Source organism: Poecilia mexicana, unplaced genomic scaffold, assembly GCF_051168715.1.
Source record: "Poecilia mexicana isolate PSO_F unplaced genomic scaffold, ASM5116871v1 scaffold_18, whole genome shotgun sequence".
Taxonomy (NCBI): domain Eukaryota; kingdom Metazoa; phylum Chordata; class Actinopteri; order Cyprinodontiformes; family Poeciliidae; genus Poecilia; species Poecilia mexicana.
The window spans coordinates 4986206-5011895 of NW_028263387.1; the positions used below are offsets into that span (position 1 = coordinate 4986206).

Genomic DNA, 25690 nt, shown 5'->3' on the forward strand with positions numbered 1-25690 from the left:
AATTACAATAATGCAAAGCACATCCTGACAAAAAGAAATACACTTTATTTTCGAAAGTACAATTAACAGGTAAAACATCCAAAAACAAAAAAAAATGCACTTGAATAAAAACTAAAGATAAAACCAAAGTGGAAATAAAAACTACATTCAACCAAGAGTACAGATTACAAAGACTGTATATTTCCCTTCAGTAATCATTAGATTTAGATAAAGATGGGTAAATCCAACTACCTGGTCCAATAGTTCACTCCTCCCTTATGCTAATGAAACGAGGAAGAGGGGTCAGTGGAGAGAACTGGAGGTGAGCCTTTTTTTGTTCAGTCAGAGAAAAAGGAAGAAACGATAAAGCCGATAAATTAGAATGAGGTCGATCATTTTCATTTATTGTGATTAATTGATTTATTGTAACTGGCCAATTTATACCAAAGTTTTAATTCACATTCAGATTGGTAACCTAGGCAACATGGGGTTACAGATCTCAATAAGCCTCAGTCATCTCACAATCAGTTCAAAACATTTGTCCTTTCACTCAATCTTCCATTAATACGCTCAAGCGTCAAGTCTGCCGTTTTTCCTGTCACCTATGTAGACCGGAACATTTCTGTATTAAATATTATCAGTCTCATGATATTCTAACATGAAGCGAGTTTGGGGTTTTCATTAGTTATGTGGATCAATATAATCTACATTCAGATCAGTGTGTAATTAATGTAAATTAGGTTTTTCATTTTCTAATCTGAGGACTTCATTCATTCAAACTTTGTCAAAGGTACTCAAAGGCATTAATAAAATAACATCTTTTATAAATACATTTTTGTGCTATTGCAGGCATGCAATATTTAGAGTCATTTTTCTCTGTATTAGTCTAGTTAAATTTTCAATAAAATACTATTTGAAGTCATATCTTGTGTTGGAAAGGGATGTGTGAATCCTAAATCCAAAACTGTTTTGTATGGAAGGCCATTAATGCCATAAAAGAAATAAATAAATGTCCAACAAGAAGTTCTAATTTCACATTTTAAAGTCAGAACTATAAGATGCTGTAGAGAAGCAGTGTGACCATCTCATAATTATGATTTTTGATGTCAAAATTATGACTTTCCTTTCATGGCAGGAATGGACTTCCATAGAGGTGTAAATTTGAAAAATCGAGAGAACATTTAGTATTTTCTCAGCAATAAGAGCAGGATTTGGGTCACACTCCTTTATAAACCAGCAGACATCACAGAATTGTTGGGATTCATTTATTGGCAGGAACAATAAAAAGATTCCCTTTGCTGAAACTGGTTTCTACTGTGAACGGCACAATGGATCACTACATGGTCATTTGGTTGGAACTGAAAACATCAGGGCGCATTCTGTTTCTATGGATACAGATGGTATGCGAAAACATTTTGCTTGTACAGTTTCATGTCATCTCCAAAGTGGGAACCGGAACATACCCCGGGTCGTGTGTTAAGGCAACAGAATCCTAAACTTCTCCAGAACATTCAAGTCTCTAAGAACCTCCATCGGTTCTGATGGAACTGGATGTCATGCATTAGTCTTCATCTAACTGAAGGAAGTTCTGCCGTCTCCTCACTGTGTTGTTGGTCCATTTTACAGTAAATGGAAGCTCAGCATAAATCACAAAAATCAGACACTTTCAAGGCTTTTTGTTTGCTTTTCTTCTGATCCCATTGTAAAGGAAATGTGCTGAAGCAACAGCTGCCACATTGTTGACATAAACAGGAACATAAACACACTGAAAATTATTTTTAGTGGTAAACAAACAAAACACTCCAGCGGTGTCAAAATGAGAAATAAAACATCATGAGTCGGCACACACTGTAAAGCACACAGAGTTCATCTGCCACTGAAACAACTGGTAGCAGGTGTTTCTATGACGGACTGGGAAAATAAAACCAGTTCTTTTTACTCCGACTGAAAACCGGCTCATTCCAAAGGTTAAAAAAGTATTTTATTTTCAATACTTTAAGAAAAAACAAAAATAGATTCCATAATTCTTTTTTTTTTCAGATGATGTGGAATCTCTAGATAAAACCCAAATGTTAGTTAAGCAGTTAAAAAGTTCAGATTTCAGACTTAAATGTTAAATAAATAAATAAATAAAATTGGGGAATTTGAATAAGGAAAAACTGTTATTCATTTTTTTAAAGTTTGAAACTAAATGAACCCTCTGCTGCTTGGTCTTTACTCAGGAAATAAGCAAAGCTTCTGATCACATGGAGCCATGGGAACCAGCAGACTGGGAAAGAATGTTGGAACACAAAAAAATGGCACCTCACCAGTAAAATTTGATGAGGAAATAAACTCAAAGATAAACAATGCTGGTACTGATTAGTCAATATGGCAACATGCCCCACAGTAACCATTTTAGCCACCAGATGGCAGGATTTACCATCAAATTACCTTGTACTGCTTAGAAATCTTTTTTTTTTTTCCCTTCAGCTTTACTTCCTGTTACAAAACAACAATGTACAAATAAAAAAATAGAAAAATATTTGTCTCAAAACAAACATCTACAAGTGATGAAAACCCATAAAACTGACGTGGTTTCAGAATGATCTACGGATTGTTCTCAATCGAATGTCTTGAAATGTTTCTCTGTTCCACTTTAACGACATGCTGAGCAGAACCAGCTGAACTTAATATGAAAACTAATGGATTTGTTTTTAAACAGGAAACTGAAAGCCACTCCTTTCAGGAGTGTGGCGATACTGTTACCGTGCTGTTTCTATGGGAACTACACCAGACTCCTGAGGAGGAAGGACAGGGCGGCCCCGACGGACAGACCCAGGGCCAGGAAGAAGGTCATCAGGGCTCCTGCAGTCTCTGCATCTTTAGGCTCCACCAGTCTGGAGAAACACCACAGAACCAGTTGATTTTAGTCGCTAGTCACTAAAGACTATGTTGTTCAGTGTTAACATAACTAAAATACACACAAGTTTTCAGTTATGTTGCACAGAAAAAGATTTTTCATTCAGTAGCATCAGAACAATAGTTGTGTTTGGAAACTACAGAGAAGATTTTAGAGTTTATGTTTTCCTGCCTTCTTGAAAATCATCAACTATCTTTGTTTTTGCTTCTTTGTCCCTTTATTGTTTGAGCTAATCAAATAAATCTTAATATCAGACAGAATTAACCTTATAAAGAGGAGTCCTCAAATGAAAACTGCCTTGTTGAATCATGAATTAGCTGCAACATTCCCAAGTTGCATCCAGACCTGATTAGTCAGACCATCATGCACACACAGAACCTGTCTGACTGTTTAAAGTTCAAATGTTTTTGATTTTTTTAGATGAGGCAATAAGTAAATTCCAGAACAGGTGAGAAACAGAGTTGATCTGAATGAGACAAAAAATGATATGGCCTAGTCAAAGTGTGGATTTACTTTGGTCTGAGATGCTGAGTTATGACCTTGGAAGAGGTCAACCAAGCTCAGAAATGTGAGCTGAAATGGCGACTTAAATGATGAGATGACTAAAATATCAGCCTGTTTCCAACAGCAAGAACCAGATTTGGGTGACTCTCTTCAGAAAGACTCTCTGTATTTAACCAGGTTTAATATAATTATAAGCAGATTTTTTAAAAGTCTGTTCCTGAATGGATGTCAGTCGATAAATGCGGTTCTATATTTTACGAAATTCAAGAGAAAGCAAGAAGCGTAGCTGTGAAAAGACAAACACTTTGTGTTGTACTTAATATTTTGCATTGTAGAAAAATTAAGACTTATTGTAGAAAAACAATTAAATTGAATTGTAAAAAAAAAAGTGGACCACACAGAATCAGTGAAGAAACCACAAATGGCCCACGCACCACACTTTGGACACCCCTGCTTTCATATGTAGTCAGCTCATTTTTGTTTGATAGTAAAATTAGCTTGAAGATCTTAAATATTAAAGAGTGTCAAACAAAAAGAAAAGCAGAAAACTGAAGAAATCTGGAAGGGAACAAATCCTTTCCATCTGTACTGTACATCACCATGGCGACCCAGGAACGTCAATCACAATTACAGCAACAATGGCTGCAGATCATTTCCCTCCAGATTTATCTCCAGTTTAGCTGACAGCTGAGCAGCTGGTGGAGTTGTGAACCAAGTGGGACAGAGTTCAGGGGTCAGAGGTCAGCAGCTTGCTGTGGTGTACTTACTGCGGCGCGTAGGACATGGAGAGGCACACAAAGTAACCGCTGGACAGGGAGAAGAGCGCCATGATGAGGGTGAAGATGGCGTCGTGAGAGAAGGCGACGGGCAGGTAGTAGCGCTTCTGGACGTTACAGAGCATCAGCAGGGGGATGAAGATCACCCTGGAGACCACCAGGGCCGGGAACACACGCGACTCTTTACCAGGCTGCAGGGGAGAGAGCAAATGTTTATTTCACATATAATCCTCCCACAGGGAGATTCCTCTGGCATTTTGAAACCCAAGTCTATCTCATGCATGACGGAGGGCCAATAAAGGCGTTGCTAATCTCCTAAATTCTGATGCAATTTGTTCAGCCATGTTCTCTTTTTTTTGGTTCTAGTGGTCTTTATCTGAAAGTGTTAATACAGGAAAGTAGGTAAAGAGAGAGAGAGAAGACATGCGGCAAGGGTCACCAGGCCGGGAATCGAACCAGCGACAGACACGTCGAGGACTGAGGCCTCCTTATGTGTTCTGTGCTTAACCTCTGCGCCACCACAGCACATCCAGACTAATAAACCATCACAGATTAACTACACACAGCTGGGCTGGCTGCATTAAATATTGGCACTTTTCTCATTTATAAGAAAAATTATTCATCATTTTCCTTCGTCTAAGTCTCAGAACGTTTTTTTCATTTTTGCATATCTGGGATGCTTCACTACATAAACATGCTAGATCATCTGATTCTTATTTTTTACGTTTGTCTTTACAGCATCGTGTTTGAATTTATAAAGAAAGAAAATGGGAGGAAAAAATACTGGCTAAAACTGGTTGAACATATTGATCATATCAAAAAAGCAGAAAACTTTTATCATTTCAAACAAAAATGACTATTTAGACCCTCTAAAAAGAAAAATAAACGGTCAGTAAGCTAAAAAAAGAAACAGATGTCTAATAAAATGTTGTGAGCTGTCAGTATTCAAACCCCATGCAAATGATATTTACAGACAGTCTTCTCTTTTAGCACACTGTAAAAACAAATATACATATTACAGAAAGAAGAAGGTAGTAAAATAAACAAATACAGTGAGACCAGCTGAAGCAGGTTGGATAAGATCAGAGTCATTCTTGTTTTCTAGGGAAGCCACGCTGCAGTCAGGTTCTCACCCAGCGTATCCACGTGGTCACGGTCCGGCCAATCCAGTCGTTAATGTTGAAAACCAGGAAGCAACACACCTCGATGAAGATGTGTCCTGAGAGGAGCGACAATTTAAGTGAGTAAAACGACGATATACTGGCTCCATGTTGAACACAGATCTTCTCCGAATCGACGCTGCTCACTCTTACCCCATTTTCCATGTGGGAATGCTGTTTTGACGTCGACAGTGACGGCGGGGAATACGGACAGAGTGACGGTGAACACAAACGTCACGCAGAATGCCATCACCCAAATCTGAGATATATAAATAAAAATGGTTTGTATGTTTAAAGAAACAGCAGAGAGAAAACAGGAGTTTTTTTTGTTTTTGCCCAGAATTTCATCCCGTACCTTTTTAAACACCTCCAACACCGAGGCCTTTTCTGCAGAGCTGTCGGCCTGCTTGCTCCTGTCTGGACTGGTTTCCAGCTTGGCCTCGTCCTGACCGCTGCTGTCGAGGGCTACACTGGCCACCGCGCCGTTAGCGTGGCCGTTTAGCTTCCCGTTCTCCAGAGGGGTTCCGTCTGCAGTTCAGAGCATTCTGGTCAAGATTTTCGTTCAGCTGTAACTAACAGTGCATTCACACCAGTCCTGTCTGTCTGCTCCAGTCCAACTCCAGTCTGTTTGTCTAAAAAGTCCACTTTGTGAAAGTATAACTGAACTCTGACAAACACTTAAAAAATACAAATCTAGGTCTCAGTTTGGTTGAAGTGAACTCTGGTGTGGTCCGAGTGCATGTGTGAACGCCAAGCGGACTGGAGACCGCTCCGAAAGCAGGAAGAGGACTACAGTGCAGGGCATTCTGGGTAAGTACAACCAAAACAAACATGCTAATTTAGCGCTAGCAGAAGAAATGACTTGTGGATTTTTACCAAACACAAAAGAGAAAACCTACAACTGCTCAAATCTGACACCACTTCATTTTATGAAGAAGGAAGTTGCTCCAAATGTCTTCAGAGGTTTTCATGTCATTTCTTCCAGTGGTTCTTGGTGCAGCGCCACCACAGGCAAGGAGGTGAACAAGTTTTTCATACATTTTTGTTGCAATGAAAGAAAACCACAACAGCAGAAAATGTAACAAAAGTTGCAATCTTGCTCCCCGTCTACCATCAGGTGTGAAAACATCATAATTCTCCAAAACACTGACTCAGCCAGCTGAATAAAAAACACACACACGCCTACACACACCTACATTATTTTAGAGGTTTAAATTTGAAATAATGTGAAGTTTTCCTTTCACTTCACCTTGTGTTGGTAAATATATTTTAGTGACATAAAATGTCACTAAAATATATTTAAGTTTCTGGTTGTAAGGAGATAAAATGTGAAAAAGTTCTGTTTTCATACAGACCGGTTGGGTTTATCAAATCCTTTATATCTTGTGTCTAATTCGTGTCAGTGGAGGCACCTCAGGGCTAGAAGCTGAATGGAAAATGTGAGTGACTGAGTGTGTGAGTGAGTGAGTGTGTGTGACCTCTAACAGAGTCATCTTTGTCTGGCTTTTAACTGGATAAACGGAGAGTCAACAAACCTAATGAGATCATGTTCCAGTGAATTGATTTGATTCAGTCACACTGTGAAGCAACACATTTATCGTCCCAACTCTGCTCGGCCTAAACAAAGTCTCACCAGTCAGCAGCTTGTCCGTTGTACCTTCTTCATACTTGCTGCTTCTGTTCAGGTAAAACCGAGCAAACTCCTGCAGAGAAACAACAACAATGGAATCTCAAACAAGTCCAGACAGCACTATAAAAACAGCGCAGAACTGAATTAGTCAGGCAGATGAAGCAGCTTTTACTGTCATAACTTAAAGGTTACAGTCTGAATGGGGCGGTGCTGTACTGACCAGGCGTGGCAGCAGCAGGTAGCTCAACAGGGTGACCAGAGTCCCCACACACGGCGTGATGAAGTAACCCAAAGCTGCAGACTCAGGGTCTGCATCGCCTGCGTCACAACGGGGAACAGAACCAGACTCAGCATGAAATACGTTCTTTGAAATAAAATGATTTTAATCAGGGTTTGCAGGCTTTTCCCCAAACATTTTCAAGTTAAGTTTTCAAACTTTGGAGATGAAAACTATACAAATGAACTAAAAGAAGAAGAAAAAAAAGACAGTTTCAGTTCACTATTATGCAATATCATTTATTAGATATTAATAATATATTGTGAGTATTCTATGTTCTACAGCAGAGGTAAGGTAAACTAAAATATATTTTAAAAATGTATATCTCTCTCACAGACACCTGACTGGTTTGAGAAATAGACTATTTCACAAAAAGAAATCTTACCAAGTATCTGTGGCCTGGTTCATAGAAGAACTAACTTATTTCACTAGAAACAAGACAAAACTAACTTACAATAATTAATAATTAATATTGATTTTTAAAAATATAATCAAGTCATTTTTCTTATCATTTAAAGTATTATTTCACTTATAACTAGTTCTTTTCCATCAATATTAAAGAATTATTGACTCAAAACAAGCTCCCATATTTAGCTAAAAAGTTACTCATAAGTCAGTTTTGTCTTATTTGAAGTGTATTAAAATATTTGCAGTAGAAACTAGACTGGAAATACTTGGTAAGATTTTGTGTTTTTGCAGTGTGAAACAAGATTTGTTTAGTCTGATTTAACTTCAGTGTGTAAAAAATGTGCCTTTTTATTTATGCATGAAAATAATCAGGTTACAACTGTAAACGTTTTTCAAATTCAGTTTTTTAATCAAACGTTTGATTGACTTTATTACAAAACTGTGCAGTGTAAACATCAAGCACATTCCTTGAAAACACCTAAATGAAAGCGCCCATTTGCAGCAGTTCTACTGCGTTGCTAGGCAACCAAGTGGTGTTCTGAGTTATGTGCTTGCGTGTGGGGGCGGCTCACTGGCTTTGGCGAGCAGCATGGCGATGGCGGCGAAGGTCCCGGCGAGGCCCTGGCCGCTCATGAAGACGGTGCTGTACTTCTGCGGCAGCAGGCCGACCAGGCCGAACAGGCTGCCCTGCAGCACGGCGCCGAACGCTGCGGAGCGGCAACACCATCACAACACGAACAAAAAAAAAACAAAAAACAGATGCTTCTAGACACCTCGAGACAAAGAAACTCACAGTTAATGAACCAGATGGTCGCCATGGTGACGGAGAAGAAGAGATCCTCCTCATGCATTTCCACTTTCACCAGGACTGCGGTGAGGATGAAGAGTAGCAGGATGAAGACGAGGCTGCCTGCGATGCGGATGGCCTCGGATATCCTGGAACAGAAAACGTTTTGGCGATCGGGTCGCACCAGGATGGACAGGTCACCCCTGGGGCGGCGCCGCCTGTTAGCACTGACCTCTGGTACATGAAGGAGTTGAGCAGGGTGAAGACCAGCAGGGGCAGCTGGGACAGAAAGGTCATCCAGTTGTTGAAGTGATACTCCTTCCTGACCACCGTCTCGTTCCCCGTCTCCGTGTTGTTGAGGCGGCTTTGGAAGTACTGCCGACAGAGAGCAGGAGTCAAATCTGACCATTTATTTAAACTCGACATGTGGAAACAGAGCTGGACTTTGATCTAAATCATTCTGTTGTACCTCTAACTTGATACTGAAAGTTGTTCTGCTACTGGAAGGTGAAACTCTGATCCAAAACCAAAATTTTTTAGCAGGTTTTCCTCCAGTATTCTATTCAAAAATACTTTATTTAAAAATACTTGATTTTTGAATGGAAATCAAATCCAACTCAAATCGTCCAAGTATATTCAAAGAGTCATTGTGGATGAAAGGATCTCCACAAGCAGTCAGTGTTGCAGTGAATGTAATAGAGCCTCTGACCGAAGAATGCTGCTGTATACAGTGGTGCAACTGCACATTATTCAGGTGGATGTGAAAACATAAATCAGCGCCGCCGACACCCATTTGATCTTTATGTCTGGAGAGATGCCATTTGTTCTCTAATCAATTAATAATTAACTTACCTATGTGAACTTTTAACTAATGAGGTAAAACTGAAAGCAAAAGGTTGAAACTGGATATTATTTTGGGTTAGCAAAAGATGCTCATTACTCCTTTCAGTATGCATTGGTAAACAAGGAAGAAAAAGCATGCCTCCTTTTCCCTTTCCCTGGATCATGCACGTCGTCAACAGACTGTTTTGTTCTGACTCTTTTCCATCAAGAGACATTTTGTTCGAGATATGCTACAAAAAAAAAAAAAGTTTGAAATGTAACCAGAAATGCCTCTTGTGTCGTAGGAGTCATTTTCCAAAGCCATGTCTTTAGAACAGTCAGACGACTCGTTTGATAGCAGAGTTATGGCAACATTGTCACCATCAGTTTAAAATGTAGCCAGCCTCTCATTCTTTCCAGTCATTAACTGAAGCTGTTTGACTTTTAGAGCCTCTGCTGCTTATTGTTTTCTAAACTCGACTCCGGACAGCCAGTTTTCTGATGTAGACCTTACAGGATGATGCTGATCATTTTTGGTCTGATTGAGGACAGAGTCGTTTACAGCTTGCTTTACAACACATTTCCTGTTCTAGAGATCCCTCTCCTTCCATTTTCTCAAAGTAAAACGCTGTTGGACCCACATCCTGTTATTTACATTCTGTCAAATACATCATCTCTATGGAAACTGTTTCACTTCTTCTTACCAGTGAGGCAGTCATGAAGAAATTCCATGGCAGCAGCGTTCCCAGGCCTAGAATGAAGAAAAAGATTCCCACCAAGCAGAACCTAGGGATTATGGGAGGAAACGGGGACAGTGGGAGAAAGAAGAGAGAAAGATAGATGGATGTACAAACCAGAAGTTTCAGCAACAGACTCCATGTTGGTTTTATGAATAAGATGAAGCGACAGTTTGGTGTTTCACTCACCGGTCCTGTGGAGTGTCGGTTCGGCCCGTCATAGTGATGTTTGGAGTTTCTGCTGAAATTAAATAAAACAAACATTACAATCTGTGAAATTCTGAATATTATAACAAAGTATTTATGGATTTCAAGGTTGAAATCTATTACCACTGAATGTTTGTTAAAAAAAAAAGGTACTTGCATATTTAGTCACTTAGTCATAAAGTCATCAAGATGTTTTCTGTTCAGCTACAGGCTGCTATGCAACTTTTTTTCTTAGGTTCGCCCAAATTTTTTAACACATTATTTCTGGTACTTAACTCACATCATGTTATAGATGTTTTTTACATTTATTGGTCTTGCTTCATTCATGCTTCATTCATGTGATTTTAATGCATTTATTACTGAAGATTTCATAAATACAATGCAACATCAGGACTGACCAACAGACCCGCCTACCGCGTCTCGTCTGAACATGAGTGGTTCATGATGGTCACCCCACTGTTGCTGACTTAGTGACTTTTTCAACAAAAAACAAACAAACTGGCATCGGCGAAGATCAGAATCAGCACCAGCCAAAAAACTGCAATCCGTGCATTTCTAAACAATATGGTTTACCCATTTCCCAAATTGTCAGAATAAATGGTTTTGTGTCCTACACTGTACATTTTTCTACTTTATTTACATCTATGTCTGTTTTTCTACATTCCAGATCATATTTTATTCCAATCATCAAATCAAGTATTACTTTCTTCTTGGTTGTTTCAAACCTATGTGAGACACTTTGTTACATGGGCGTAGGTTTGGGTAGGGACGGTAGGGACATGTCCCGACCAATATTCACGGGATATGAAAAAGTCCCGACCAATTTTTGCCATATTGGCTCAAAGAACGTGGATCTACGATCTTTGATTAGCAGCAACAGGCGGTGCGCGGAACGGAAGCTTCTTAGTTTGACATTTATTATGAGCCTCCGAGACCGTGTCGGAACGGTGCTGTGGGGGGGTGGGGGGAGGGGGAGTCAGTTGAATCGTCGGACGTTCTTTGATTAGCTGCAAAAGGCGGCGGCTAGCTGGGCACACGCATCTCCTTCTGAGTCTCCGAGACCATGTCGCCACCAAAAAAGAAAAGGACAGACATTAGAAGTTATTTCGCTACGTCGGCTGTAAGTACAGTGAGTGGACCCATAAGTTAGATATCTATCACGCAACGCATTTGTTGTAAAGTCCGGTGTTTAGTAAGGTCAGCACTGAATGTGATGTAGAATAGGTCTGTTAATTATGTAATATTTTTTCTTTTTTATTTTATTATTGATTTCTTCTTATCTGCAATTGTGTTTGCTGTATCCAGAGGATATTTCTTTTGATCTTACTTGTAACGTTTGCTGAATTTTGTAAAGGAAAAAGTAAAGTGTTCTTGAACTGATCTGCTGATGACTGTATCTGGTTGTATACACAAGATGTATGATATGGTTATGGTTGGGGGGAGGGGGTTATTAAGCCAATGTGGTTTCCCCCCCCTTCTCAAAAATGTTCGGTGCTCTTGGGCATTTCACTGTGCTGCCGGGGGGGTGTCAAGGTCCCCACCAAAACTTAGACCGAACCTACGCCCTTGCTTTGTTACATCCGATTGTAACAAAGTAACATATAAATGAAATCGACAGAGCAGAATCCCACTAACATCAGGAGTGAACATTTCCTCCAGTTGAAACAGGAAACGAACCGAAGGTTCAATAACTTCCTGATTTTTGACCGATTTTCACAGAATCATCTGTTCTTTTCTCATTTGTCAGCATTCAGTTTTCCTGTTTCTAACCAACGAAAGTGCAGGAGTCAGTCATGGAAAAGTAAACACGCATGTCTCCATCATTCAAACACCACAATGCAGTACGCATGTATGCACTTCAAATGACCTTGGGACTATTCACAAAGAACCTGAATGTTTAATCACAGTGACTCACATTAGCTTCTCTTTTCCAGGAAGTAGTCAGTACCAGGAAATAGGTTTTTTCAGAACTCATAACTTTAGTTCACAGCATGTAAGATAAAGTCAAGTAGAACTAATTAAAATGAGCTCGTAAATTATGAACCAGGGAAAAACAAAGGTGATAAAAACTCCTGGTGTTCTAATAAAACATAAAGGCAAAGCTCAGAAAGTCGCCGCCTCCGGCTTTAATATTCCCCAAAGCTTTGTCCTTCTGGAGCCAATGACAGAGAAATCCCACAAGGGATTAATGATACACTGTTCTAGCAGGGGGACGGACAGGCAGCTGTTTGTGTCTTTCAAGGACAAACCGCCTCAAAGGAGACAGTCTGAAGGCCTCCAACCCCTTTAATAGCTGCTTGAAACGCTTCCGGTCCCTTCTAAAAAACAACTCTTCTGACCCACATTATCTGCATGTTTTACTACAAACAGTCAGAACAAAGCAGAACTAATTATGTATTTTAAGCAGAATCTGACAAACTATGAAATCCATTTGATTCCCCCCTCCAGCCCAAAACTTCAATTTTTCTGTTTTCATTTTTCTGAATTCCATTTTAGCTATTTATGAACCCAAACAGTATGTAATAATGATGTGAATGACTAAAAATGAAGAAGTGAATAGCAAGAAGTCAACATTTATTGTTATTCTGTTTCACAACCAAACAAACTGCTGTAGTTCATCAGAACACGGTGACTAGCTGCAGCTAGCTAGCTTCTTCTCCATGTTTTCATGTAATCATCGTATCCTCGCTCCTCCGGTCAACCGTGTGCCGACAAAACGTACAGAAAATGTTTCTGTACGTTTCAGAAAACTCTCTGGCCCTGAATCTTGCTCTGAGCTTTGAGTGATGCATTTATTTTCTTGGGAAGATGTTGGTGTTTCAGAGTATTTTTTTTGCCATTGGTGACTAATTCATTCTGTGTGTAGAAAGGAGTGGAGAGCCCACCGTAACCAGGTAACAGTGGGTACGGGAGCCAAAGTGGCCAAAACACTACAGAAACTAAATAATATTTATCAAAAAAAACACTTAATATCAATAGAAAATACGTCCAAAATTGTGCGGTGAGAGGAGAAAGTGAGTAAAACAGCTAGAGAGGAAGTTAAGGATAAAGCAGAAAAAGTAACATTTGGCAGCATTTCAGATTTTTAAAACAAAAATCTAATCTATAATTATCAATATTGACAATTATGGATAATCATAGCCATATCACCCAGAGCTACAGAATATCCTGCCCGTCTCATCAATATCACCCAGTAATGCAAAAATCCACATTTTATTGTGGATTCCATTTCGTTTATACCGACTGACCTGTCTGCATCAGACATCATAGGATCCTACAACCTGCTGGATTTCAAGCTGACAATCTCAAGATCAGCTGAACAAACTCTCACTATCCATATTTGAATGAATTCTTTTCTCCCCTCATACAGATGTTTTTTCTCTCAATTTAAAAAACAAAAACCCCTGAGATTTCAGGCTGAATATTCAATGAGTGTGAGAACCTCTCTGGTTATTTACTCATCTCTTTTTCTGCTCTTAGCAACAGTGACAACATTACCTGAGTTTGTCCTGCTTTTTGACCTCAAACCACTAACTTTCACTCAGTTAGCTTCTGTTGTTACATGAAGCAAATAAAAAGATTAAGATGATCCCTTAATAAATCTGGACGAGATCCTCCCATATTTACCTTAAGATGCCACACAGAACAAGTGGGATCTTGTTTCATGCCAGCACAGCTCTTCTCTTCACACAAGCACGGATAAAAAGCTTACAGTTTATTTCAAAGGATCACATTTGGGCTTTGAAATCCTCCTACATTCATAATATTTTATATAACATATTTTACATGTAGCGTCTAAAATCTAGGACTGCAAGTCAAAATGAGAAACTTCCTTATTATAATGAGATATTCTCTCATTCAAACACATTTATTTTCTTGCATAGACAAGAAAGGTCACAACAGTAACGTCAAAACAAAGTATCTGGTGAGAAAACCGAGTCAGACGTCGCACTCCACTTTTTTGTTGTCCGTCATTTTGACTGACGGCGTCAGAAGTACTCCGTCACATTCTATTTTTATCTGTCTATTTTTATATTATATCAACATGGGCTATTCTGTTACATTTAATATTCAACAAGTTGAACAGACAATCCAGACCTTATCACACATTAATCAAGCAGATGAAGATAACCAACTTTTTCTCCGCAGTGATAAAAAAAACAGACTGAACAATTATCTGAACCGACTCCATATAAATAATAAGCGTTTCACCTGCTGGGGTCTGAGCACGCAGCCTCACAACTTCGTCCTGGTTCGCATCTACAGGAGAAACCTACACTAAAGTTTAGATCGGACCCGACCCGACCCGGACCGAGTCGTTAGACATTATGTCTGAGCCCAACCCAACTTTAATCGGAGGAGGAAGCCTGAAGTAAACCTGTCCCAACGTATTCATTTAATTAAGATTTTATTGCTGGGTTTTCAGAGCACCATTTTAATAATGCTGCTCTATTGTTCAAATGGTGCTCTGAAAACATCACTTGTTTAACGTCTTCCAGTTCCAGTTTGTCATTTGTTGTTAAAAAAAAAAAAGTAATAATAAGACAGTCAAAGACAGAAAATATTCCAATCCCTGTAATAAATTGTCACAATTTGTCAGAGGGACATATTTTTTACAAGAAACTATCATTTTAAAGAGACATTGCACCTGTATTTATTTCCTTGCTCATCAGTCAAACCCTTCCATAATAATAACTTAGCAACTAAATCTATCTGGATACAGCTCTGTTATAAAAAAAAAATAACATACTTGTTAGATTACATTTATCCATTTGTATCAACTCATTTAAATGAGTTTTGCAGCATTAAGGAAACTGGTGCATTTCTATCTTAAATATTAAATGTTCCCATGGATACCATGATATCTTGAAACTGTCATGATTTCCCAACATCATCACACTCATCAGGTTCCATGTCATGTCAGCTACGACACAGACATGTTGCTTGCAGTTTTACAACAGACAATAGTTTCAAGCTTTAACAGTTTTCACGGTTTTGAACCCGTGATGAGATAAAAATCTCAGAGCGCATTAATTTGTCTGCATTAAGTTTCATAAAAGTTGTTTCATCAGAAACATCCAGATGTGAACCAAAAGTTCAGATGTTTCACCGATCATTAAGATGCTTTGTTGCTATTAATACAATGATGCTAAACTGTAGAATAAACTTTATTTTAAAGTGAAAGAGTAATACTGAAGTTCCCATCTAATGATGGATCAATGAGATAGTTACAGTAGGACTGTAAAAAGATTATCTGTAACTAGGAGTGCTAAAGAAACTTAATATCATGTGTCATGACAAACCAGTCCAACATCTTTATCCAACAAAAAACGTGTCATTGAGGAGACACATGCTCATGTTAACTGTTTAAAATAGGCCAACGGGGCCCATAAGTTTTTGTGGGTTCAAAGATTTAGGATATGTTTGTAATGGATGCATGCTTTCATTTGGAAATTCTGATTTTATAGTTCATTTTGGGGACCAACATGGAGTTATCTCACAAGAGATGTTTTAAACTTGTTGATGTGTAGGCCTGCCTATTAACGTACTGTAATTTGTGTGAGTAAAATGCTTTATTCTTTTTTCTCTCTCTCTCTAATGGGGAACCAAAACTGGCTCTAGCCCGCCCAGAGGCCCTTTTTTCTAAATACGCCCTTATGCGCACCTGTTCGGCTAATTTAAGAAAGTAACATTATCAACTTCATCCACAAAATAATAAATTGGATGTTAATGTTAATTCATCATAAATATATTAATATCCGTCAGTTCAAACACATAATAATGAGATTCATAACAGAGGGAACCTAAGCCGTGAGATGTTTCATCACCCAGACCACAGGAAACTAAATAACTAACTAATTTGACAATTTATTTAATATTTCTAATTAAAACTTAGGAGTTTAGCAGTAGCTCGGGCTCATGTTTCCACGCCAATCTTAGCTAACATGATGCCGAAGTGTCAGAGAGACTCACCTTGGGGAAATGTTCCCGTTACTATGTCTCTATAATGTTCCCGCCGTTCATCGCGAGCTGTTTACTATCTACACGGTCTGATGCGACTGAGTAGAAAATAAAACTATAAACTCTGTTTCTGTCTAAACACGTGGCGGACAAACTGCGGCAGAATAAAATGCAGACTCCATTAACAGCGCAGTCGTGTCAGCTAACTCCTCCCCACTTAATGGGGAAAAAAAATCACTTCCGTCTGGCGGTCGATTCACACAAAGCCTCGAGCACAGGACATTCAGTTCTACCTCCATTATAAACCAGCTAGGTCGGTCAAACCTCTTCTGTTCGTCACAGGAGAAAACCATAAAGCTCCGTATATTCCACGTCAGACATGTGAGGGAGGCACCGCTCTTCAGAATTAATTTATTAAATGTCAGAATCTAATGGTCTAAATGTGAGTTTATTCTTTTGAAAATCTACAGAGTTCCAGTTCCGGTTGTAGTTTAGGGGTTCGTCAGTACCGCACATGAATGTACGATTATCAGGTGAAATAAGAGTTTTTTGTTTTCATCAACTTTGTCGTTAAAATGATGTCAGTCTAATGTTTCATCATAACAACAATTGAGGAAAAACAACAAATCCCTGATAATGTCTATAGCATTTTCTTCTATCTGAATTTGGTCTTATAATAATTATTTTTCCTTGCAAGGTCTCCTCAGAATTTTTTTTTGTTGCTCATTGTCAAATTAATATAGATTTCTTAAAATTACTCAAATAACAGCATGTCGGTGGAAAGCTTTTCTGCTATGTGAATTTATCTCTATCATATTTCTGTGCGGGGATTGCTCATGGAACATTGCGATGGCGCAGAGGGTTACACTAAAATATCCTCCATGGGAAAAGAGAAACTCAAGGATAAACTGTTTCCATCATAAAACAGAAATCCTGGTTTTCTGCGCCCCCTGCTGGTGGAGCTAGCAGCTACAACAAATGAGAGTAAATCTCCAGACAGTGCAGATGCTAATTTACCTACGCATCTCCGTGCTTCACGAAAGTTTAAAGCCCAACTGCCTTGTTACAAAGTCATTTTGCTGAACCGTCTTCCCCTTAACTTGTGGCAAATGCGTCATCATTCAAATTCAAAATATTTTACCACAGATAACAAGTAGGGGTGCACCGATTGCAGAAACAACATTGAAACAATATCAGGCAGAGACATTGAACCTACATTGAAGCCTGGCATTGAAACGGAATTGAAAGTGGTCGGTGACTTGCATGTTGAATCAACGTTAGGGTTTCAACCATATCTGACACCATATCAACATTGACTCAACCATCATCTGTATGTCAATTTGCATGCAGATTTGTGTTGATTTTACATTGAATCAATATTGATTCAACCATCATCTGAATGTGGATCTACATACACATTTGTGTTGACTTTATATTGAATCAATGTTGATTCAACCATCATCTGAATGTGGATCTACATGCAGATTTCTGGGGGCAAGTACACTGAAAAAAGTAAGCTATAGAATTTACCTAATAAATCTGAGGTAACAATTTGCATCCACTCTTTTGTGGTAAATTTAGTACCATATATTGAGTATAAAATAACTGAACAAAAAATATATGAAATACTTAAAGAAATTGGGTAAAATTTACCTCATATTTATGTATATATTCAACAGCTACTTACTCAGCTAAATTAGGTAAAACTATGTCTTGTTTGCTAGTAGGTAATACCTGATGTTTACAAATAAAGGTTAATTAAAATCAGTTAATAACCATTACTTATTCTGAGAAGGTAAGATTTACCCCCAAAAAAGACATTCAGATCATACACCTTTTCAATGTTTTTAATCCATAAAGTCATCAAAAACAGAAACACAGAATAAATTGCAGCACAACAGTGTCACAGAACATTACAAATAATGAACCTGCGTTATAACCTAACAACTTCAAATGTTGGACAATAAAACATATTCCTGTTTTAGGACATCCAGACTGCTCAATAAGAAAGGAGTAGATCAGAGAAAAGGAGAAGTGAGGAGAGAAGAGAAAATGAAAGAAGTGAGGTGATCAGAGCAGAGGTGCAATGGATGTCCAGTCACATGAAGATTTTATTGTATCTAAACTCTTACTTGTGTTTCTTCAGCCACATACAACAGTGACTGAGCAAATCAGCAATCTGCAGGTGTATTTATACACAAATAACTGAACTGCCTTGTTTATAAGCAGCAATAATACACTAAATTATCCAAAAAATTAATAAAGTGCAGTACAACAGCTTTACACAACATTTCAATGAATAAACCCGTTTTATAACTCACTATGCTAATGGCTTCAAATCTTCTTTCTTGATAATTTGTCAGTGCGAACAACACTTTCAGAGACCCCTTATTCTATTTTAAAAGCCACAAAATCCACACACAAACTCTATGAGATTGTTTGTGTGTGTACAGTATCAAACTTCTGGATAAAGACAAATCAGAAAATCAACATTCTTTAGTTTCTGTGCTTGCTCTCACTCTCAGAGATAGGATGAGAATAAAAGAAAACAAATGGGGAGGGAAAGAGGGAGAGTTCAAAATTCTTCAGGATTCACTCAGTGGTATTGACCAGACTGGCCAGTTTCTATTGCTTTACCAGTTCTGTTAATGTGGAGAAATCAGAGAACAATGGAGTGGGCTGAGAGAGGCTGCCACATACTTATGTATCCATCTGTACATATATTTCTGTGTCTGTGTGTGGAGCAGAGAAGGGAAGAGGACAAAAATATAAAACTATACTCCATTAAAAATATCTGTCCAGACAAAAGATCCTCTTGGAACGAGAGGGGAAATGTATGTCTATTGCATGAGCTTGGTTTTGAGGCTGTGGACCTTCTTCAGTAGTTTTACCCCATCAAATTCCAAAAAAAGTTTTTGAAAAGCTTCAAATGTGTTCTTGAGCTGCTTTGGATAGTCAAGATTGAGGGCATATATCAGTCCCATCAGCAGCACACATGCCTTTGTTCAGCTTCCACATCCTTCCATCACTTGGTTTCCCTCAATCACTAGACACATCTGATGGATCCTCCTCAGCCATGATGTTGTGCATCACGATCACCTTCATTGTTTTGTCTGTGTAGTCCTCACATTCCTACATGTTAAAAAGAAAGAAACAAAGAAGATACACATTATTAATTTAATTGAAGATGCTGTTTCAATACATTTCAACTTATCTAAAGGAGAGCAAAGGGGAGTGATTAGAAGATAAAAGGAAAAGGGGAGAGAGGATCCCTTGAGTTAAACAATCATCTGTTATCAATGACATACCTGGCAGTCATGGAAAATATCTTCTAGTCTTTCACCAAGGTAGTTAATGAGGCAGCAGACAACTGCATCCCTTTTTTTTTCTCAATGCTCTGTGTCTGTAGGGAGATACAATTTACTGAAAAGACTGTTAGTGGAGAGTGGGGAGAGAATTACATACAGTAAGACAGAATTGCTAAAAAAAAAAAAAAAGGGTAGTTTAAGTTGGTAAGGAGCTCAACTTTGTTCACAACAAAGCAATTCTTTACAAATTATTTCACTTTTAATTCACGTATATCAATAATGACATATTTGTGGGAAAAAAAGTAAAATAACATACGTCATTTATAGTGTCCAGCGCATCTTGGAACCAGCAGCCCCTTCTTTAGACCGCAGCTTTAGCATGAATGTCTCCTCCACGAAAATGTAGTGATACGTCTGAAATCTTCCTTGATCTAGGTAATAAAAGGACAAAAATAACATTTTAAATGAGACCAGATCTCATAGGCATGGGCATGCAGGTAATCTGGAGAGCGGATCATTTTGTTTTTAAACAGACCGCGGCGGAGACCGACTCCAGCTGCCATGTTAAGGGAGCTAACAGAGCTAACAGGTAAACAACATAAAACACGTCAGTCATTTCATATGTTGGCGACATATTAGTATAGTAGTATTTTAAGACTGAGGCGAAAATACACTAATGAATTGTTCCTCATTGACAGCAGTGTATTTCGGTGCAGCGTGAAGTGGGAGCAGAGACCTGCAGATACTTAATGACCATTATACCTTAACCACACTCGGCAAAAGCTGAACTATCCCCTTTACAATCTATCCTAAACATCCGCCCATTCAATATATTAGAAAAAGCTGGAGTTGACTAGTTTCTAACCTTAAAACCAGCGGTCAGACACAGTCATGCATGCTAGCTAATGTTGTAAAAAGCACACCGCGAACACATTTCATTGCAACTTAGTTGTCCAGACAGTTAACGGTCATGGTGGCACCAGGGACAGATTCAAACTTTGATTTCAAGTAATGGCATGTTACACAGATGCATATTGAATATAAGTGAAGTGAAATATCTCATTTCAAATATTACAATTTGCCTTCGCGCTATTATTCACAAATAGCTTACCTTCAGCTCACGGTTCGATGGCAGAGAGGATCCAGAGTTCCCTGTCCCGCTCATTCAAAAACGGACTTCTTCTGCACACCATTAAGTAATGCACAACTTAATGGTGTGCATTACCGCCACCTACTGGTACGGAGTGTGGATCAGGACGCGTGCACCGGACTCAAGATTCGGGGGTATATTTTACTCTATTTTCCTATGCAACAGGTTTTTACTGTTAACGAATGGGTAGCATATGTATAATTTACCCATTATTTTATAATTCCTTAGCTAACTGAAAAAATCTATTACATTTTATATGATTTTTTTAGATCATATTTACCACTCTCCAAAATCACTTTTTTCAGTGTAGGGGGAGATGAGGAGGAGGTGAGAAGGAACAACAAACAACATACTTGGATTCAAAATTGATGAGACACCGGTCCTCAAGGAAAGCTGACCTGCATGTTTTCAGTTCAGCAAAACCCTGTCAATCAGCCATCAGTTAAAATCATATGTGCTTGTTTGATGGTTTATCCACCATCTGTCATCAACCTTTGTGATCATAATTCAACATTGAATTAACATCTTTTGCAAACAAGCCAACAGCAAAGTGGGTGTGTGGTTGGGACATCCCACTCATGTAAATAGTGGGGGTGGACCGCTCCACTCCTTGTAGTAAGTTGTAGATGTTTTTGTGTCAATATCACACACAAACAGTCAGTAAGAATTTTTATGGACAAGTAAGAAAATGTACAGAAAGGAATCACCACCGACTATCCTCTACAGTGCTTAATTTAAAATGTGATAACCCCCGATCACTGATAAAATGCTTTCACCCGATGAGGAGGAGAGGGGGATGGGTGCGGCAAAACAGCTGACATTGATTCAACATTGATCAGACGTTGATCAGACATCGGCACTTCATTCATTAGAGTTCAACCACAAAACAACATTGATTCAATGACATATTTTCAACATTGGTTACTTGGCTAGAATTGGATGGTGGTTTGATGGTTCGACCTCAACCAAAAATCAACCATTCTGACTATAATTCAACATTGAATTACCATTATGTGCTATCTGGGGATCTTTTAAAAAGCTTAACTGAACGATTCTGATTTTGGCCGATAATAGTTTTTTGTCTAAAATGTTGCTCAATATATTAAGAAAGTTGCTGAACTGGCAACAATGGAGTGACTATTGTTAACTGTAAATGTCCAGGCATGACCTGGTCGGCCGGTTTGCCAGTCAAGCCTCTCTCACAAGAGAAAAGAAAAGAAAAGCACAGTGGTTGATTTTTAGAGCGTTGCTGAGGATGATATTGGTGAATAAAAGCTCGGCTTCATACGTGAAGACATTTTATTTTCACAGATAACATTTTATTCCTTTTATCTGTACATATACATTCATGTTCTCAAAGCCATTGCTAAAATAAATGTTATAAGAAAGGAAAGATCAAGCTTGTGAACTGCTTAAATTTGCATGTTGCAGGTTTTACTTTGAAGAAAGGACAGTCTTTGTATCAATCTTTGGGTGTTTGGGTTTTGATTTCTGAGTTCTTTAATATCGTTAGAAAGGTAGCTTGCCTGTTTATTGTAGGGACTTTATCATTAAGATTAATTACACACAGATGGATATTTGAAAACCTTTATTTATGACAATTTTCTGCTTGCAGCTAGTAAAGACATGACATTTACAATTAGAATATTACATCAGACTAAAAAAAAAACAAAACTTTGTTTAAAACAGAAATGTGGCCTTAATGAAAAGTATATTTAAAACTTGTTTAAAAGTTATTTACAAAAGCTTCTTCTGACTCATCGGGATGTTTGTTCTAATTTATTATATCTGTACGTAGCAGTAGCTGTAAGCAGGAGGAAATGTCTGTCTATAGTGATCACAGTGATAGAAAGGGCTGGAAAAATTGAAGACAAACAGCTTTGTCAGTTTTCTGTTCAATTAATGAAGTGAGCACAGTCAGGAATTTTATCAACATGTCTATGAAAATCTATAATTAAACCCGAAATAATCCCTTTGGTGGAATCTGTTACATGGGTACATGGATTGTAAATAAACACAAATACCAGACTGTGTAGCTTTGGCTTCTATTATCTTTGTAATTAGTGAAAACTACTAATCTAACCTGACTTAATTTTACTTTGGCTTGATACCAGGGCTATGCTGTTTATCCTGAATGAACACCAAGCCAAGTTACATCTAGAAACCACTCCATGTCCTTAAACAGAGTTCATTTGTTACTTGCATCCTTTCATCTGCTTATTCTTCACCTTTCTGAAGTTGGAACACTAAAAATATTGGATGAGTAATTCACAAAAATATAATACTGTAACAATACACTTGTTACAGTATGTTTTGTGAATGCCTCTCCTCTAGATGAAGTGATCGTCTTCAGTTCATTGTCTCTTCATTTTCTTCTTCTCTCTCTTCTCCTCTGTCGTCTCCTCGCTCTTCCTCTCTGCTCTGGGCTGAAGTGGATTTATTTCCAGGAGCAGCTGAAATAAAACATCAGTCAGCTCTGCTGTTGTTAATGCACTAAATGCTACTAATCTAACAACTTCTCTGTACCTGGTGGTGGATTCTCCTGAGCTTTATGAACTAAACACTGAAAACAGACGAAGGCTGCGATGAGGAAGAGGATGGGCAGACACCTCAGGACAAAGATGATGTCGTTAGGTTTGTTATGGTCTAACGATGCTTTACAGAGACAGAGGAACATAAATGTACAAGTTAGTGAAAGTCAAACTTTCTATTTTGATTTTACAAATAGTTTGAATATTTAGAAGAACATATATACCAACTCCAGACTGCATGAAGTGAAATCTTCTGGTGCTGCCATGTTGTCTGAACTTTGAACCCATAATTCTGGACCATTTAATCTGTTTTGTTAGTTTTTTATTTTTTATTTTTTTACCAGTCATTCATCTTTCTGTTGTCTTCACACAGCAAGATTTAGGAAGAAAAATACAGAATTCTTCTATACATTTTATAGCTCCTATTAAAGAGTGCATCTTGAAATTATATCTCTTTTTTTAAATAAATATTTTTAAAATGTTAAACACAAAATTGTTAGCTACTTGGGTTTAGACTAAACCTTTCTGCTGCCCTTTGTAAGCCTCGCTGCTATTATTTCTTTTATTTAGAAACAGTGAAACTGTCCTTATATTTGTTTGGATTTTTGAATATTCTAGAGTTCATTTTGAACTGTTTATTATATTCCTTTTATAATTATTCACAGGTGTGCCACAGGGGAATAAACCAAGATTGAAACAGAGCAGGATATTAGGTCCATGATTTAACTTATCATCACATTTTCAACAGAGGCTAATTTACTCCATAAAATTATTTATGTAAAATCCAGATAGGCAGCTGTGGAACATCAAATAAGATTCACACTTGTAATTATTCTCTGAATTCTGAACTTCAAATTCCACCCAACAGTCAAATGAAACATGTTTCAGTCACTTACTTTCTGTTGTGCTTTCAGATGGGTTCTCTTTGGCTCTAACAGTGATGGTCGTTCCATTTCCTTCAACTTCAGTTAAAACTGGTATCTCCACAGTAACTTTGCAGATGTATTTCCCTGAATCACTTCTTGTCATTGTTTCTATTATCAGAACTGAACACTTATTTTTCTTCTCATTCTGAGAGCCTGTAGACTCATCTATGTCAGTCTTATTCTTTATTAATGTTTGGTTTTTCAACCATGTAATGCGAACTCTTTCAGCTGTCCCTTTCCAGCAGCAGGAAATGTTTCCTGTCTCTCCTTCTTGGACAGAAACATCCGGACTCTGAGTGACAACAAGAGCATCTGAAGAAACATCTGGACAGAGACATAGTTGAGAATCAGTTGTCTGAAGCTGAAAATGTCCTGATTTTCCACTTTGATATGGAAATGAGCTTCATGGATATATTTAAATGATAAGTCTGATTTAAATCAAGAACAGAAAAAAGCTGAGGGAAAATGTCACTCTTGCTCATTACAATTGGATTTCCTGATGAGACAGTGATGAATTAAATGTTTTTACTTGTCATTTTATAAAATATTCATATTTACATAATGCCTGACATGAATTTTTGACATCAAACATTAAGATTAGTTTTCAACATACTCAGGTCTGAGTTGTTCCTCTGCATTGAAACATGAAGTCATCGGCTCATCAATGCTGCATTTAATATAGTTTGATTGTTCTATTAATCTTTTATTATCTGACTCATCACAGATCAAGCTGTGTACTCCTACTGTCTCTTATTAACAATTCCCAGCCATAGTTTACTCACCATGGATAAGAGTTTAACTTAGAAATAAATGCTTTACTTTCATCAGCTTGCAATTATACTTTAGTCTTTGAACCCGACGTCCATGTTGAGCACGAGGTTTTGTGTTTCTGAGTAAAAGTTTTTTCATACAAACTAATCAAAGATATAGCTGTCATTAGCTGTTTACCAACCATTCATTCTTTTATTTAGCTCTCAATTCTGAGAAACAGAAATTATTTACAATAAATTAATAAATGGTAAATAAATGAATATATAAAAAAGTTACTCACTCCAAGATGAACCTGCACAGAGGAGCAGCAGATTGGTCAGTAGAAGTCCCATCATTTAACCAATAAACACTTAACACTAAATAACGATAACTGCCTCTCCTCTCTATTAGTATGATCTCTAACACAGATGAACCGTCTTTACCTTTATTAGATATGAGCTCCTCTGTTTTTGAGAATTAATGTGACAAACCACAGACCAGATTACTTCCTCTCTGAAGCGTCACTTCATTTCACAAACAGAGATCGACAAAGTCCATCCATCTGTATTTGTTCTAAAAAGTAAATACATGAGTTTTGCAGGTCATTTTTATTATAATGCATGTTTTTTTTAATTATCTTTTTAAGGTTTTCACTGGGGTTCAATGTCCAATGAAAAAGACCAACAAGCTTCATTAAAAGGAATCAGCAGAACCTTAAAAGAACTACAAAGAAACGAGACACATAGAAGCAGCACGCGCTATCTGGATGAGGAAAGAGAACAGGAGCTGAGGTCCAGTCTGATGATTTTTATAGAAATCCTGTCTTTACATAATGTGAAAGGACTTTTAATTCGATCTCAATTTGCTCTGTAGAG

General features: G+C 37.9%; 2 protein-coding genes and 1 long non-coding RNA gene across 4 annotated transcripts; all 3 read right to left on the reverse strand.

The window, feature by feature from the left end:
* Nucleotides 1–22: 22 nt before the first annotated feature.
* On the reverse strand, nucleotides 23–16380 carry LOC106931714 (equilibrative nucleoside transporter 2). Of its 2 annotated transcripts, none has more exons than XM_015009991.2 (13): nucleotides 16163–16380; nucleotides 10172–10220; nucleotides 9950–10031; nucleotides 8656–8798; nucleotides 8430–8572; nucleotides 8209–8343; nucleotides 7172–7269; nucleotides 6955–7024; nucleotides 5677–5849; nucleotides 5475–5580; nucleotides 5295–5380; nucleotides 4153–4352; nucleotides 23–2858 (listed from the first exon to the last, which is right to left on the reverse strand). In XM_015009991.2, the coding sequence occupies exons 2-13, from the start codon at nucleotides 10201–10203 to the stop codon at nucleotides 2747–2749; spliced, it is 1380 nt and encodes a 459-aa protein (XP_014865477.1). In that variant the 5' UTR covers nucleotides 10204–10220; nucleotides 16163–16380; the 3' UTR covers nucleotides 23–2746. The 2 variants fall into 2 exon arrangements, with proteins under 2 accessions (XP_014865477.1, XP_014865476.1); XM_015009990.2 differs by having other exon boundaries at nucleotides 10172–10223.
* A 1601-nt stretch (nucleotides 16381–17981) lies between these two features.
* On the reverse strand, nucleotides 17982–19878 carry LOC148153877 (uncharacterized). Its single transcript, XR_015766165.1, has 3 exons — nucleotides 19775–19878; nucleotides 19459–19553; nucleotides 17982–19282 (listed from the first exon to the last, which is right to left on the reverse strand). It is a non-coding gene; the product is annotated as an uncharacterized LOC148153877 (long non-coding RNA).
* A 2301-nt stretch (nucleotides 19879–22179) lies between these two features.
* LOC148153878 (uncharacterized) lies at nucleotides 22180–25223 on the reverse strand. Its single transcript, XM_088015892.1, has 4 exons — nucleotides 25117–25223; nucleotides 24036–24389; nucleotides 23135–23263; nucleotides 22180–23061 (listed from the first exon to the last, which is right to left on the reverse strand). The coding sequence occupies exons 1-4, from the start codon at nucleotides 25169–25171 to the stop codon at nucleotides 22958–22960; spliced, it is 642 nt and encodes a 213-aa protein (XP_087872018.1). The 5' UTR covers nucleotides 25172–25223; the 3' UTR covers nucleotides 22180–22957.
* Between the last annotated feature and the right edge of the window lie 467 nt (nucleotides 25224–25690).

Coding starts and splice junctions, on each gene's coding strand:
- LOC106931714 (XM_015009991.2), bottom strand. CDS start 10,203: ATGACGGGCCGAACCGACACTCCACAGGACCG. Junction 8,799..9,949: donor TCTTCATGACTGCCTCACTG/GTAAGAAGAAGT, acceptor CTCTGTCGGCAG/TACTTCCAAAGCCGCCTCAA. Junction 8,344..8,429: donor GACCATCTGGTTCATTAACT/GTGAGTTTCTTT, acceptor GCCGCTCCGCAG/CGTTCGGCGCCGTGCTGCAG.
- LOC148153878 (XM_088015892.1), bottom strand. CDS start 25,171: ATGATGGGACTTCTACTGACCAATCTGCTGCTCCTCTGTGCAGGTTCA. Junction 23,264..24,035: donor ATCTGAAAGCACAACAGAAA/GTAAGTGACTGA, acceptor GTCTCTGTAAAG/CATCGTTAGACCATAACAAA. Junction 23,062..23,134: donor TCAGGAGAATCCACCACCAG/GTACAGAGAAGT, acceptor GTTTTATTTCAG/CTGCTCCTGGAAATAAATCC.